Source organism: Gopherus flavomarginatus, chromosome 9 (genome assembly GCF_025201925.1).
Source record: "Gopherus flavomarginatus isolate rGopFla2 chromosome 9, rGopFla2.mat.asm, whole genome shotgun sequence".
Taxonomy (NCBI): domain Eukaryota; kingdom Metazoa; phylum Chordata; order Testudines; family Testudinidae; genus Gopherus; species Gopherus flavomarginatus.
Window position 1 is genome coordinate 80,151,306 of NC_066625.1, and position 15,396 is coordinate 80,166,701.

General features: G+C 44.1%; 1 protein-coding gene across 1 annotated transcript in view; it reads left to right on the forward strand.

The window, feature by feature from the left end:
* The first annotated feature begins 14,825 nt into the window (after positions 1-14,825).
* Positions 14,826-15,396, forward strand: part of SLCO3A1 (solute carrier organic anion transporter family member 3A1) — a 211,214-nt gene continuing 210,643 nt past the window's right edge. Inside the window, exon 1 of the mRNA XM_050967407.1 lies at positions 14,826-15,058. Within this exon, the coding sequence (XP_050823364.1) occupies positions 14,891-15,058 (168 nt within the window). The 5' untranslated portion in view covers positions 14,826-14,890. The remainder of the gene's footprint in view (positions 15,059-15,396) is intronic.

The window sequence follows — 15,396 nt, forward strand, 5'->3', positions numbered from 1 at the left end:
AACACAGTGAACCTCTGATTTTGATTGGGGCCTCTTGGTACTACCATAATACAAATAAATCATTAATAAAAATCACAAGGAGGACAGGGGTACTTGAATGTGTCACAAGAAATCAGCTGACAACAATTCTCTCTCTGTATATATATATACACATCATGAAAACTCAGTGATCTGATAATCATAATCCAAAGCCTTCACATCTATATCCTCAAGGGGGAAGAAGGTAGCCATAGAATTGAATTTCCCACTGAATCACGGGGTTGAAATCCCCCACACCCATCTGGAACTGTTGCTGAGGAGCAAATTCAACCTATGAAATTCCAAGGGCTTGCCCATAGATGAAATTAGCTGTAACTTCCAACATCCATGGTATAGACTCTAGGACATGTCAATGAACACACTTTTTTCTTTTTTTTTTAAAAACAGCCATGAAAACGGGAACAGGAAAGTAAGTTTAGTAAGTACCGGCCAGTTTTTCCTCTCCTTGCCGCTTCTGTTCATTTTGCTCCATTTTCTTTACATTCATTGTGTGTTCTAGAGTTGGAGCCAGATGAGGTTACATTTGGGAAGCTCCAGGACCCAGATAACAAGCTCGTAAATCTCCCTTAATAACTCCCTGCCTTCCCATGCCATGCCTTTAAGGCCTGTCATTTTCTGCTGTGGTTTTCACATGAAGGTATTGCAGTTATCCTAGCTGAAAATACTGGCTTTATTAGCTCTGTGGCTTGAAAGATAATAAGAAAGTAATGAATTGTTGCATTTGTTACCCCAAAGGCACAGCTTGTTTTGGGGTCACTGAGAAAACCATTTGCTGGCTTGGTGAGGAATTAAGTTTCTGTTAAACAACCTGTTCTTATCCTTTGATTGACCTTTTGTTTGCCCTTCCCTGTTTACATCTTTGTGAGTAAGTTCAAGAGCAAGTGAATCTTCTTTGTCTTCCCCTGGCTAATCAAAGTTCCAGCAGGGTGAACAACATCTCCCTCCTCTGTATTCCTCAGGTTCTGCATTATTATTTGTACTGCAGCAGTGGCTAAGTGAAACTGGGGCTCCATGGTGCTAAGTGCCATGTGCACACACACACAATAAGAAAGTCCCTGCCCTGAAGAGTTTGAAGTCTAAAGAGACAAGATAGACAAAAGAGGGTTGATTATCCTCATTTTACAGATGCAGAACTGAGATACAGAGAAGAGAGTTGCTTAGAGTCCTGCAGGAAGTTTGGTGTAGAGAGGGGTATGAAGCCAGCCCTAATCCAATGTCTTATCCCCAAGATCGTCTTTCTATTCAGATTTGAATTTAATGGAATGGTGCTGATTTATACCAGCTGAGGATCTTGATCTGAATATCACAATTAAATATTATTTATTACAGTAGCTAATGCTATAGATATTTCAGTATACAGAGCCACAGTCATCTCAAGTGCTTTATACACCCAGAGGAAGGCAAGGTTCCTGCCTGAGGAAGAAAGCTGGATGGATACAGGAGAAAGAATATTAACTAATACTCTCTGGAATAAAATTAATCAATCTTTGCTGGTATTCCTAACACCAGCCGTTTGCTTATTTGCAAATAGTCTGGAGAGCAAATGTGATCTACAAGAATGTTCAGTTTATTATGCCGAGTTTTCTTAGTAAGAGAGAGACCTTGCACCCAATGAGTTTATAGCTGAATTTAAGACAGAGTAGAAGCATCATGAAATTTGGCACAAATAAATATTCACTTGAGTGTTCATTCCAGAAATGTTGTCACTGCCATTTTGTAAAAGCTATTTTTGGTGATTATTTCCCCAATAGATTGCCATCCAATTCAGGACACATCACTATGTGACTTCTGTGACCAGTTATATGAAATGAATACGCAGAGGGTGTGCCTAGATGATTAAAAAGGTGCTTTTTAAAATGGCTAGCTTGATCCAGTTTGCACAACTGGAACTCTCCATAACACTTGAACAGATGCAGGTTAACACCCAACAATCATATTAAGTGGTCCTAGAAGGGAGCCATCGATCCCTCTAGTCAATTCCCAGAGTCCATTAGTCAACAGCTGGTGAGAATTCCAACTCTGGCTAATGAGAACTGCAATATATTACTTGGCTTAGGGCAGTTATTTCACCTTTTAAGAAGCCATCATAACAAAGGAGGGAACCTATACAGTTTCTCCTTCTCTCTCCTTATTTCAAAATCAAGCTATTTCTATTAGGTGTTTCATAACGGTCTTGGGTCTTTTACTGTTGGTTGATTACTCATTGTATCTACTGCTGTCCATACAGAGGTTAATCTCATACTGCTTAATGAGTATCACTGACCTTACTTGACAGAATTAGCATCTTCCAAAATGGAAAGCGGCAGATCTTTGTGCCTAGTACTTAATGTACTATGACTAAAGAGGCTGATACACATTAGAACATGATTTGGCTGTTTAGTAGTACCTATAAGAATATAAAAATAATTACATCTTTCAGTCCTAGGCAAAACTGAGACACCTGAACTCAATATGGGCCCAAATTTAAAGCCTAGCTCTGTTTTCCCTTAGTCATTGCTTAGGCAAAATTCCATGGATTCGGGGACTTAGTCATATGCACGTAAGCAATGTTGTTAAAAATCAGAAAAAAGGTTGACCAATCTCCTACTGGTTCAGCCAGAGTGATTACTTGGTAGAACTACTGGTTTTGCACCCCAGGGAATCTAACTCATATCTCTGTAGCAGTAATATGTAGGCAGCAGATCTTACCAACAAATGGGGAACTCCACCAGCAGGTTGTCTGGCTACTAACTGATAGACATAATGGGGCCAAATTCATCCTGTTGCTCTGCCCTCACGTGAGTTACAGCAGGGATAAATTTGGTCTAATAGGGTTTAAATTACATTGGTCACTCACTCTCCAACTAAAAGCAGCCAACCATGGTTGTCTTTGTGTTATTTGGGTTCATCTGTGTGTAACCTACTGGTTTAATGTGTTTTATGTGTAGCCTGGTCTAGTGGCTGGTCCACATAAGATGATAGCCTAATAGTGATCTCTTAATGGAGTTGCTCCTTTAGCTCATATGTTAGCTTTCTGCACTATAGTAATATAGGTCCTGAGTTCTAGCCCTGTAGGGAGTTGCTACAATTGCAAAGAAGTCTTTAAAAAAACAAAACTATTCCCTATATTTGCCTAATAGGCAAATTATGTCATGACCAAAAACATCAGACCTAAGGATCAGACTGCTTTTTTGTTGTGAATCAAAAATAAAAAGACATATTTTCCTGCTGTTTATTTATGCAGTACAAGTCTTCACATTGTTTTTGACAGTCCAGTCCTGCATGCAATTTGCAGATTTAACCAAATTATGACCATAGTGCAGTAATGTATTTTGTAATTCTGTAAGATGTTAGCAGACTCTAGGACCTGGCACTGGATTCCTCTCTTAAGTCATCCTGTTATCAGGTGCTTGAACACGTGGACTCAGTAATGATTGCTGAGTCATGTTAGCATATGCATTCAGTTAGTTCAAACCAGGTTATAAGAGGGTTGAGGCCAGTTTGAGGATGGATAGTAAGACTAGAGAAGTCCTACAGAGAAGGTGCTGGTATTAGTAGCTGCTAAGTGTTGGGAGAAGGTGTAGGTTTATGATGAGCTGCTGTTGTTTCTTACTAACACAATCAATCCCCACAAAATGGTAAGCTTGGCTTTTTTGAGAGTGTGTATATTCTATTCACAATAGAGTAGGAATTCCACCTGCTATCAATTGCCTTCCATCCCTGATTATCCCAAAGTACTTTCAACTTACTTATAGAGGCCTTTACTTCCCTTAATGCTGAAATGTATTAATCTATATGGGAGAAGTGACAGCTGTCTGACAACACTTATGTCTTTACATCACTTTAACTGTTCTGTATCCTGTTGAAAGCAAAGAAACAAAGTAGGGAGCTTCAATGCAGCTCAGTGATTTGAGCATTGGCCTGCAAAATCCAAGGTTGGGCATTCAATCCTAGAGCGGGGGCATTTAGAGATCTGGAGCAAAAATTGGGGATTGGTCCTGCTTTGAGCAGCAGGTTAGACTAGATGATCTCCTGAGGTCTCTTCCAACCCTGATATTCTATGAATGCATAAAGAGCTCATGATATGCTAGGGCTAGTATTTGTATTGGACAAAGTGTCATGGTATCATTAAGTGTGAGACCTTTGGTTTGAATTATCATCTGCAAAGTCACACTACCACTACCCTTGCATTCCCCACTATCTGGAAAACTAGTTCCAGACGGAGTTTGACTCTGAGGGAAACATACCTCCATTCAAGTGTTGACCAGGCCTGATACAGCTTTGCTAATAAGATTGGACAAGAACACAGCTGAAGTGCATTTAGTAGTAAGTAGAAGACTAGCTATGTAGAAACCTACATCTGTTACAGGCATTGTACTGACTTTGTAAATGCACATGAATCTGGGCACCACATGCTGCCCTGAGCTCATGTCACTGGGAAGGCTTTAAGCTCTATCTCCAAAGTGCTTCAAAACACAAAGAAATATATCCTCATAAAACCCCTCTGAACTAAACTAGCATTTATCCCATTTTATTTTCCGACATGTATACTGCAGTACTGCTAGTTATTTATCTTTGCTCAATGTCCAATACGTGCTTCTGTCTCCCCTTCTATAAATGGATCTAATAATGACAGACAATGATAGAATCATTTTCTAGCATTAGAGCTTCCAGCTCTCTTCCTTTACAAGAAAGCATTTAAGCAAATGTTTTTATTGAATATTGATCTATAGTTTGGATTATAATTTCCTTTATGAAATGTTGATTAACAGGATGGAAGGCTGTAGTCTACTGTCTAGTTATGTACCTTGCTCTGCAATTTCTGAATCCGCAAATGACCTCTCTCATTAAATGCAACCTAAGGCCAGTGTCAATATTTGCAGGTATGCTGCAATTATACTGTATTTGTTAGGTCACATTGATTTAATCCAAAAGTTACTCTGGCTTCCATTTGGGGCCTGATCCTGTGAGGTGCTGAGGGCCTCCTGCAAAGTGCAATGTGCCCTCCTCTCCCACTGGAGTCAATGGAAGTTGAGGATACTCAGCACCTCACAGATTTGGGCCCTGATTAGTAGGAAAAACATAATTATGGGTTTGGAGCTAGGTTTATACTGTGTAAATGTAGACTGTCATCCAGTTCTTTCATTTGTGAATCTCTCCTATTTTATGACCACTTGCTAAGTGGGAGACTTCAGGATGAACTTGTACCTCTTGTTAAATGGAGGTCTTAATTTTCCACTTTTTTTAGTTTTAGTGAGATGCTCTCCAGCCTTTGATCATCTAGGGGAAAGGAACTGGGCACCTAATCAGTCTGAAGGAAATGCCTTTTTAATGAGCCCTAGTCTCTGGCAGAACTCAAATTGTAATCTGATCCAGTCCGACATCTGTATAAAAAGCAATTGTATTAAGAAAGTTAGCATGTCGTTGGTGCCCTGTAATTATTGCTGCTGATCCACAAGTCACTGCAACGTAAAGCTGACTCCCCATCACCATCTCTGTTGTAGTCAATTCACTGGACTTCCTTGCAACTCTTTAACAAGATGTATGCCTTAATCACACATGCATTCTGCATTGGCAAGTAATTAAAATCATTCTCTGTCACCACCTTACGGGGGCAGATTCCTCCACAGGATTTTGCATCAGAGAATTGCAGAACATAACTTCTGTCCAAGTCATGATGGAAGGCATTCATCTAGCATTGCAGGTGTGTTTGTGCATTGAGGGGCTTGCTTTGTGTAGGAGGGGGAGTTTAGTTCCAAGCTTTGAACCATTTCTGAAATTATCCCTTATTTACTTAACATGACATTGTTCTTCCATACAAATATACCAAGTGGGACTTTGCAGGGTGGGGGATATTAAGCAGATGAGATTTATGGTACCTGTAAATGCATTTTGACAGAGCAAACCTCACACTATGTGAGGCTTTTCTCTCCATCCAAATGGCTCATGCTGAGCTAAACTCAGCCTCTACATAACAAGTTGCACAGGAAAAGAAATGCACCATCTGAGTAGTGCCATTGGGCCTGGCGCTCTGCGCACTGGGGAATCTCCATTGACATTACTGGAGCTGTGGCTGGTTTATACCAGTTGAAATAAGAGCAGCATAAGGCTCATCAGTACCATTCTGCCTATATAATACTGCCAGAGCTACCGGGAGCAGTAGGCCGAGAAGCCTTGGAAAAGAGGTAGCCTGTGCTCGGAGCAGTGTACACTGCCTAGTTGGAATTTCTAGCAAACTCCCTGCACAGACTTGTACCCTATAAGAGTCCTAACACTGCAGCAACCCAAACTGAACTCCTCTCTTTGCTACCCTGGGCTGCCTCCTGAGGGGGCACCTAGAACACCAGGAGCCCTTCCACCCTATCCCTTCTCTAGTGTAGTGTACGGCATTGTCATAAACAGATAGCTAAGGGTTAATGTTCTTACACCTGGAAAGAAGTTCCTGAAACACCTGACCAGAGGACCAATCAGGAAACCAGACTTTTTTCAGATCTGGGTGGAGGGAAGTTTTGGGTGTGAGTCCTTTGTCTTGAATCTATCTCTCTCGGCTGTGGGAGGATTTCTGTTTCCTGCTTTCTAATCTTCTGTTTCCAAGTTGTGAGTACAAATATAGTAAGACAGTAAGGTTTCTATTGTTTTCTTTGTATTTACATGGATATAGTGGCTGGAGTGCTTTGAATTGTATTCTTTTTGAATAAGGCTGTTTATTCATATTTCTTTTAAGCAATTACCCTATATTTGTCACCTTAATACAGAGAGACCATTTGTATGTATTTTTCTTTCTTTTTTATATAAAGCTTTCTTTTAAGACCTGTTGGAGTTTTTCTTTAGTGAGGGACTCCAGGGAATTGAGTCTGCAGCTCACCAGGGAATTGGTGGGAGGAAGAAGTCAGGGGGAGATCTGTGTGTGTTAGATTTACTAGCCTGACTTTGCATTCCCTCTGGGTGAAGAGGGAAGTGCTTTTGTTTCCAGGACTGGAATTAGAGAGGGTGGACTCCCTCTGCTTAGATTCACAGAGGTTGCTTCTGTGTATCTCTCCAGGAGCACCTGGAGGGTGGAAGGGAAAAGATTTATTTCCCTTTGTTGTGAGACTCAAGGGATTTGGGTCTTGGGGTCCCCAGGGAAGGTTTTTGGGGGGACCAGAGTGCCCCAAAACACTCTAATTTTTTGGGTGGTGGCAGCAGTACCAGGTCTAAGCTGGTAACTAAGCTTGGAGGTTTTCATGCTAACCCCCATATTTTGGACGCTAAGGTCCAAATCTGGGACTAGGTTATTGACAGGCATACCTTATCCCGTTGAGGTGCTGAAGCTTAAAATGTCAGTCTGGGGTCTGTACATATGACTCTGAATGGGACTGCCAGGATGGCACTTGATGGTACAGACCAGCTTCCTGTGTAACTTCAGAGCTATCTGGTCACCCTGCAGCTAAAGGAATTGCTCACTCCCTTCCCCTCTACGGGGACTCACAAGCTGTTCTGTGTTCCACCTCCTACTATTAATACAATTGTCTGCTAGGTGTGAGTTCTGAAGTCTTTATTAATGGTGACAGCTACTGTTGATGTATGAACTTGGGGGAGAGGGGGAGAGTTTTTAGTCTCTACAACAGTCGTCCCCCAACTGGGGGGCATGCTTCTCTATGGGGGCATGAAGGGACATTTGGAGGGGGTGCGGGGGAGCCTGGGCCAACCCCTATTAGGGGAAGGGAGGGAGTGCCGCTCTGCCCTGGCTCCTGGCTGTGGCTCCAGTCCCGGCCCTGCCCACAACTGCAGCTCTTGCCTCAGATCCTGGCTCCAGGCCATGGCCCCAATCACAGCCCACCTGAGGCTCTGCTCCCAGTCACAGCCCCAGTCTTGGACCCTGGCTCGGACGCGAGTCCGGCCCCAGCCTTGGCCTCCAGCAACCAACCGTGGTGAGTGGGGGCGGTCAGGGCATTGACAGGGTGGAGGGGCATGAGGTCAAGAGTTTGGGGACCATTGCTTTACAACTTGATGCCCTGGTAGGGAAGAGAGATCTTGGCGTGGTTTGTAATGAACCAGGGTTGACCTGAGGCACAAGCTAAGCAGAAGGCTACCTATGGTCCCATATCTCAAGGTGGCATTAGCAGCTGATTGCAGTGACAAGCCGCCAACTGGACAGTTCTGAACAGCTTTTGGGGGCCTGCATCCACTTCTGCTCAATCCTCTGCAGTGTCCACCTCTGGGTTACAGGTGCCCCAGAATCCTTTGCAACACCCATTGCAATACTTGCTTTAAAAGCAGCATGAAGCAAAGAATTGTAGGGCATGGCAGAGGACTGAACCTACAGGATGCCCTTTAGGAGGAGCAAATAACACAGGGTAGAGCTATGGGGGGCGGGAGTGAGCAAATGACAGGAGACCGCACAAAATCCCACTTTCACCCAGGCCATGTCTGGCTTGGAATTTACAGATTTATTTTACACAAAGGTCTGTTTATGAGGGCCCCCATTTTAAAGAAATGATTGAGCTGAGGTTAAATGTGATCTACTCAGGCTTAATTACAACCCTAGTACTACTACTGTTAGCTCAATGGAGGTGTATATGGAAAAAAATTGCGCTGGGAACTGGATCTTCTGAGTTCTATTCCTAGTATTGCCACTATCTTGGGGTGTGACACTGGGCAAGTCACTTAATCTGTGCCTCAATTTCCCCACTAATGACCTCAGGGAGTCTTTGTGAATTACTGCCTCTGGATGGAAGGTAAAGGAGAAATGTGAAGTATTTCATCTGCTCTGTGCTTTGGCAGGTTCTGATGGTGAAACTCTCAGGGTGTGGCATATTGCAGAAATCCTGGAAAGTTTGGGTGCCTGTTCAAACTCTTTGAGCCACCTTCCCATTCTTCTTCCTCCTTCCTTTTCAACCTATTTGGGCCTCAGCAGGTGGTGATAATCTCACTTCACCCTTAAAGAAAGAAACTTGTTTTCCTCAAGAAACAAATGGGCAAAATGTCCAAAGCTTAGTCTCCTCCATATCCTTGCTCCGGTGGCTTTATTGGGATTATGTGCACAGAAGAGTATTCTCGTGATGGGGAGGTGGTGATCATTAAAAGATAGAATTAGCTTTCTTTATTAGTTCTATGTTCTATATGTATGTTTTTCACCAAGCTTATAAACGTATTAATGAACAACATACTATAACAACATAGGCATCAACGGTTACTTTGTATTTTCCTGAAGCAAAGCATGATGGGGAAGTCAAGATTTATTATAGAGCTGGCTTCCAGCTTAACACCAAAGAGAAATCAAAGGGCTCCTTGAAACTCTTAACCAGCATTTTTCTATGGATGTCAATGGTGTAGATCTGCACACACTATCAGGAGCTGAACAGGAAATGCTGTCCCAATGTAGGGTGACCAGATGAGAGGGAGAAAATATCGGGACACATGGGGGAGGGAGGGCAGGTTCCTGCCAGTGGAGAAAAAAAAAAAAGCCAAGTGCTGCTGGCGGAGCAAAATATTGGGACAAATTGCATCCTGACCTATCTTTGGGGACAAACACCTAATTTATCGGGACGTCTGGTCTCCCTATGTCTCAATCACATACCATACCAGGAGATTCTCACTTAAGGAATCATTTTCTGTTTTTTATAAAAAGGAGAACATTTTATGGAGGCATTACAATATTTTCTTTCCTTGCCATCAATAAAATTTTAAATTTGTCATTATTCAGTGAGGGGGAAATCACAACTTTATTGCTTTTTGGAGGCTTATATTAAAGTAATCTATAATAAAATTTTGGTAGAAGCAGATTCCTGAAAATATTTGATGTGATTTAAATGTCTGGCCCTTGGCTACTTAGCTTATGAATATTTTGGATTCTCTAGTTTATTGCAAAAACTTATGGTTGCTATTTGTGAATGAAACTCAAAGAAAGGTGTTTAGCCAGAGAAGAAGCTTCATCCAGTGGTTAGACTCAGGGCTTGTCTACAATATGACTCTGTCTACACTCTTGTCTACACTGAGACTCAGATTCAGTTCCTGCTTTCCCAGAAGCTGTGTGTGTAACCTTGGACAAGTTACTTAAGTCTCTCTGCACGTCCATTCCCCATGTATAAAATGGGGGTAACAATGCCTCATGACTTTTAATGTATTTACCCTCACAACCCCTCTGTGAAGTGTTCAGATGTTATGATAAAGGGGGGACTATATACATTCCTGAGATAGGACTAACAGTCTATCTTAAAATCTTTATCAACTGGTAAAGATGTGGCTAGAAATGAGGAAAATGTTTGCTTGATAATGTGAACAATAGCTGCTGATTTTAGGAATGGGAAAAGAAGTGCGTTTAGAGCCTAAAATAGCCTACAACAAAAGTGTAATTCTTCAATCAGAGTACTGATAAATAGCCGAAAAGAGCTACAAGTATGGATCAATGTCTGGAAAACACACCTTATAGTGAGAGACTAAGGAAACTTAAATCTATTTGATTTATTCAAGAGAACGTTAAGAGGTGACGTGAGCACAGTTTTACAAGTACCTGTATGGAGAGCAAACTGTTAATGATAGACTGTTCTTTATTCGAACACAGTGTTTCCCAAACTTGGGATGCCTCTTGTTTAGGGAAAGCCCCTGGCAGGCCGGGCTGGTTTGTTTACCTGCTGTATCCCGCCGATCATAGCTCCCACTGGCCGCGGTTCGCTGCTCCAGGCAGCTCCCATTGGCCTGGAGCAGCAAACCGTGGCCAATGGGAGCTGCAATCGGCCGGACCTGCTGTCACAAACAGATAGTTAAGGGTTAATGTCTCTTTTACCTGTAAAGGGTTAAGAAGCTCAGTGAACCTGGCGGACACCTGACCAGAGGACCAATTGGGAGACAAGATACTTTCAAATCTTGGTGGAGGGAAGTCTTTGTTTTGTGCTGTTTGTTTTGTGTGTTGTTCTCTCTTGGGGCTAAGAGGGGACAGATGTACAACCAGGTCTTTCTCCAATCTTTCTGAAACTGTCTCTCATGTTCAAAATAGTAAGTACTAGCTAGAAAAGGAGGATTAGTTTTCTTACCTTGCAAATGTGGATTTTGCTGGATGGATATTTTATCTCTGTTTGCTGTAACTTGTATCTTAGGCTAGGGGGGAGGGAGTCCCTCTAGTCTATATAAGCTGAAGACCCTGTAAACATTTTCCATCCTCATTTTACAGAGAATTTTTACTTTTTCTTTCTTTAATTAAAAGCTTTCTTTTTTAAGAACCTGATTGATTTTTTCCCCTTGTTTAAGACCCAAGGGGATTGGCTCTGAACTCACCAGGGGATTGGTGGGGGGAAGGTTCATTTCTCTCTGTTTTAAGATCCAAGGAGTTTGGATCAGTGTAACACTCAGGGTAACCCTGGGAGGGGGAATGGTTTATTTCCCCTTGTGTTAAGACCCAAGGAGTTTGGGTCTTGGGTCCCCCAGGGAAGGTTTTGGGGGACAGGGAGTGTACCAGACACTGAAATTTCTGGTTGGTGGCAGCGCTATCAGATCTAAGCTAGGAATTAAGCTTAGAAGGGTACATGCAGGTCCCCACTTTCTGGACGCTAAAGTTCAAAGTGGGAAAGATACCTTGACACCTGCGGACACTGCAGGTAAACAAACTGACCCAGCCCACCAGGGGCTTTCCCTAAACAAGCGGCATCCCAAGTTTGGGAAACACTGTTCTAGCAGACAAGGAATAATGAGATCTGTTTGGAAACTGAAGCTAAACAAATTAGACTAGAAATAAGGTGCACACTTTTAAGTGAGAGTCATTAACCATTACTTACCAACAACTTACCTAGGGTTGGATTGTGGTGAACAACTTACCTAAGGTTGGTTTCTGGTGGATCTTCATCACTTGAAATCTTTACATCAAGATTGGATATCTTTCTAAAGAGATGCTAAAGCTCAAATTGGAGTTATCAGGTTGATGTAGAAATTTTTGGCTTGTATTATGCAGGAAGTCAGATTAGATCAGAATGGTTTCTTCTGGCCTGGAAGTCTGGGAACATGACATATCTTACTAAAATATCAGTATAAGTAGAACACATTTCAGCAAGACAGATGAATTGCAATGTATTCTCTGCTTAAATATTTCAATGCAACAGATTTATGGAAACCTGGAAAAGGGAATTCCAGGGCTATTGATGTATCTGACTGAAAATATAATGAAATTAATTCTTCTGCTTAACACCAGAGCAATTCCACAGTAAGTCAATGGAGTTATATAATGCTTGAAAACAACTATAAATGAGAAAAGAATCAGGTACACTGTCTCTGGAGTACAGAGTACTTGATGTCTGCCATTTGCTGCCCTGCAATCCAGCCAAAAGACTCAGGCAATCAGTATGAAACTTAGATTCCTTAGGAAGCTGTTCTCCTTGTCATAGATGTGTCAGTGCATCTGCCTCCTCAGCCTGAAATGTTAACATAGAAATCTTTTGTGACACTCCAAGGATACGTAAGACTCTCCCTTCCCTGATCCCAGTTGTTGAAGCTTTTCACCCTCTCTTATTAAGGAGGATGAACACAATTGTTAGACCCATGGTCCATGTCCTTTGATATCCTGCCCCAACAGTGGCTTGTTGCATACTTCAGAGGAAGGTGTTTGTTCTTTGTTTAGTTATTGAACCCTGTACTAGGCAACTATATGGACTAACCCGAATGGAGGGCTGGTCAAGGAATGGAAAAACTAGTTTGAAATGAAAACATAAACAGTTTTTGTAAGTGTCTGAAATAGACCTTTTTTCAATATAAAGAGAAATAAAATTAAGTATTTTAAATATGGTTGCAATAGTTTATGAATAGTTATTAATCGCTCATTGACATTTGCAACCCTCCCAGTTTTTCAAAAAGGCAATTTTTCAAATGAAAAATGAAGACTCCCCCCCTACTTTGTAAGTGAGTGGTTATCGTATGCCCTGATTGATGATGAGGAACGTTTTCAAAAGCACCAAGACCCATTTTCAAAAGTGACTTTCAATCAGTGCCTATATCACTTTTGAAAATGGGACTTGTGTTCCTGAGTCATTTAGGCACTTTATGGCACTTATCCTATATCCTCATAGAACTGAGGGCTAGAAGGGTTTACCAGATCATCGATGCTGACTTTTATGTCACAGGGCGCTACCCAGTTATCCTTACAAAAATCCCAACAAGCAGAACTTCCAAATGCAAGTACTATCCTCAAACCAGAATTTCCAGTAACGCCTGGTCCACATACCAGTGGTTGAGGAATTAATAGGTAAGAAACCATGACAGAATATGAGAATACGCACTCAAACTTGAAAGGTATGCCCTTCGAGCAAAGCAGGAGCTCAGGTTTTGATGCTGGATGGAGAAGGAATGTGATCGGTAATGGTAGAAGTGCTATACAGTGGTCTTTAAAAGGAGATCTCTTGACATTAGAACTCTGGAGCTGGCGATAATCTAAAGCAAGTGACAATGAGAAGGGGTCATGCATATGATGCATGTACCTTTAGAATAAGAGCTTGTCAGGGGCATAGAAAGCAGTACTGGGAGTGAATTTCCATTCTCATTAATTGTTTGCAAGCAGCATAACTTGCTTTTGGTAGGGTTCTTAGTGGCCGAAAGTCCGTGTGTTTTCAGACACATAAAAGCAAGTGCTTTTATCAGGGCATGACAAGAAACTAGATGGGGCTGGATCCTCACCTGCTGCAGCTCATTGTGTCTCTGCTGCTGCAGTCAGTAGAGTTATGTCCATTCACATTAGCTTAGGGTCTGGCTCAATTGTCCACAGTTCCCTTTTTTTTTGCTGAGGTTTGTGTTCAAACAAACTTCTGCATGTTGCTTTCTCTCTACCTAGACTTTGTACTGGGCCCTTCACCATGGTATCAGAATTTCCCCCCTCCCCATTGTCCAGATTGGAACATCAAACATTTCTGGTCTTGCTCCTAGGAGGCAGTAAAGCAAGTTGCACTAGGAAAAAGTCAGAAGAGTCCAAAAACTAGAGCGAATTGTAATGTTTGTAGCCTGGGATACATCCCCCTACCCCCCACTTTCCTCCCAAAGTGCCATATGGAGCAGCACCAAGTTGAACCAAGCAGTTGGGAAGGGGAGAAAAAAAATCTCTCCCTCCAATAGCCTGATATTTATGGGGGCTCTTACAAGCTAATGGCAGGTACCCAGCAGTCAGTATGTAGAGCTAGAGAGTGCAGGTGCGAAAGGAGACTTCACCGATGTGCAGGGGAGCAGTGGGTTTGCCTGAATGCTTGGCTGGTGCCCAAGAATTGTCTATTTGTTGCCTGGAGTCGGTTGGTCAGTGCCAGGGCGCTGTGGGTCTGCCTGGGGTTGGCATGGGCTGGGGAGCCGGGATCCACCAGGCAGTGCCCAGAAGCTGTAGGCTGGTGGGTGCCAGGGAGCGGGTGGGCAGCTAAGCTGGCCGGATCAGTTCAGCTGCTGGATCCTTCTTGCCACCCTGGGGAAATGGGCTGAGATGGACACTGCCCCTTGCTGAGAGCTGCCGCTGGGACTCCGGGAGGGGCTGCACCAGCTGCATCCCTCCCTGTCCCGGGACAGGCCAGCCCAGCAGCCCCCTTAGCCCGGGATCAACCCCCCTCCTCTGCCCACACACAGCCACTCCCCGGCTGCAGCCGCAGGCGGAGGGGGGAGCGCGCTCGGCTGGAGCCGGGCTGGCGAGAGACAGCGGCGCTGCCAGCCCGTGCGCAGCAGGGCGAGCGGAGGAGGAGAGGGAGGAGGCGGCGGTGGGGAGCTGGCCCTGGCAGCCAGAGGAGAGGCAGGGGCCGGGCAGCTGCCGCTGTGATTGGCACAGCCCGCTCCGGCATAGGAGGCGGCGAGCAGCCGGGGACGCAGGAGCTCCGCTGCGCCCCTCCATCCCCTTGGCAGCAGCGGGAGCGGCGAGCTGCTGGGCTCCGCGGCGCGGGGAAGGATGCCTGCGAAGAAGTCCGCGGGCAGCGGCGGCGGCGAGCTGCAGGGGGACGAGGCGCAGCGGAATAAGAAGCGGAAAAAGAAGGTTTCCTGCTTCTCCAACATCAAGATCTTCCTGGTGTCCGAGTGCGCCCTGATGCTGGCCCAGGGCACCGTGGGCGCCTACCTGGTGAGTGTGCCCCGGCTCCGGCCCCGGGGCATGTGTAGGGACGGCAGGATCCGCGCCCCCTTCCCCCAAGCAGGCGGCTCTCTGCAAGCGCTGCAGAGGGGATGGAGAGTCCCCGCCAAAGGGCAGGGGGCCGGGAGGTATTAGCGCTCCAGATTGCAGCGAGAAAGGGCCGGGAGCTCCCCTGGGGCCGGGCGTTCGATCCTCAGGTAGCCTGACTGGGTCTCGCCGGGGTGACCCATCTGAGCTAAATCTACTGCCTCCGCTTCCTGCTCCGGATTTAGAGGTGCCAGAGGTGTGTGCTCCTCGCTTCACTCCGTGTCTTTCGGTCAGTACATGGA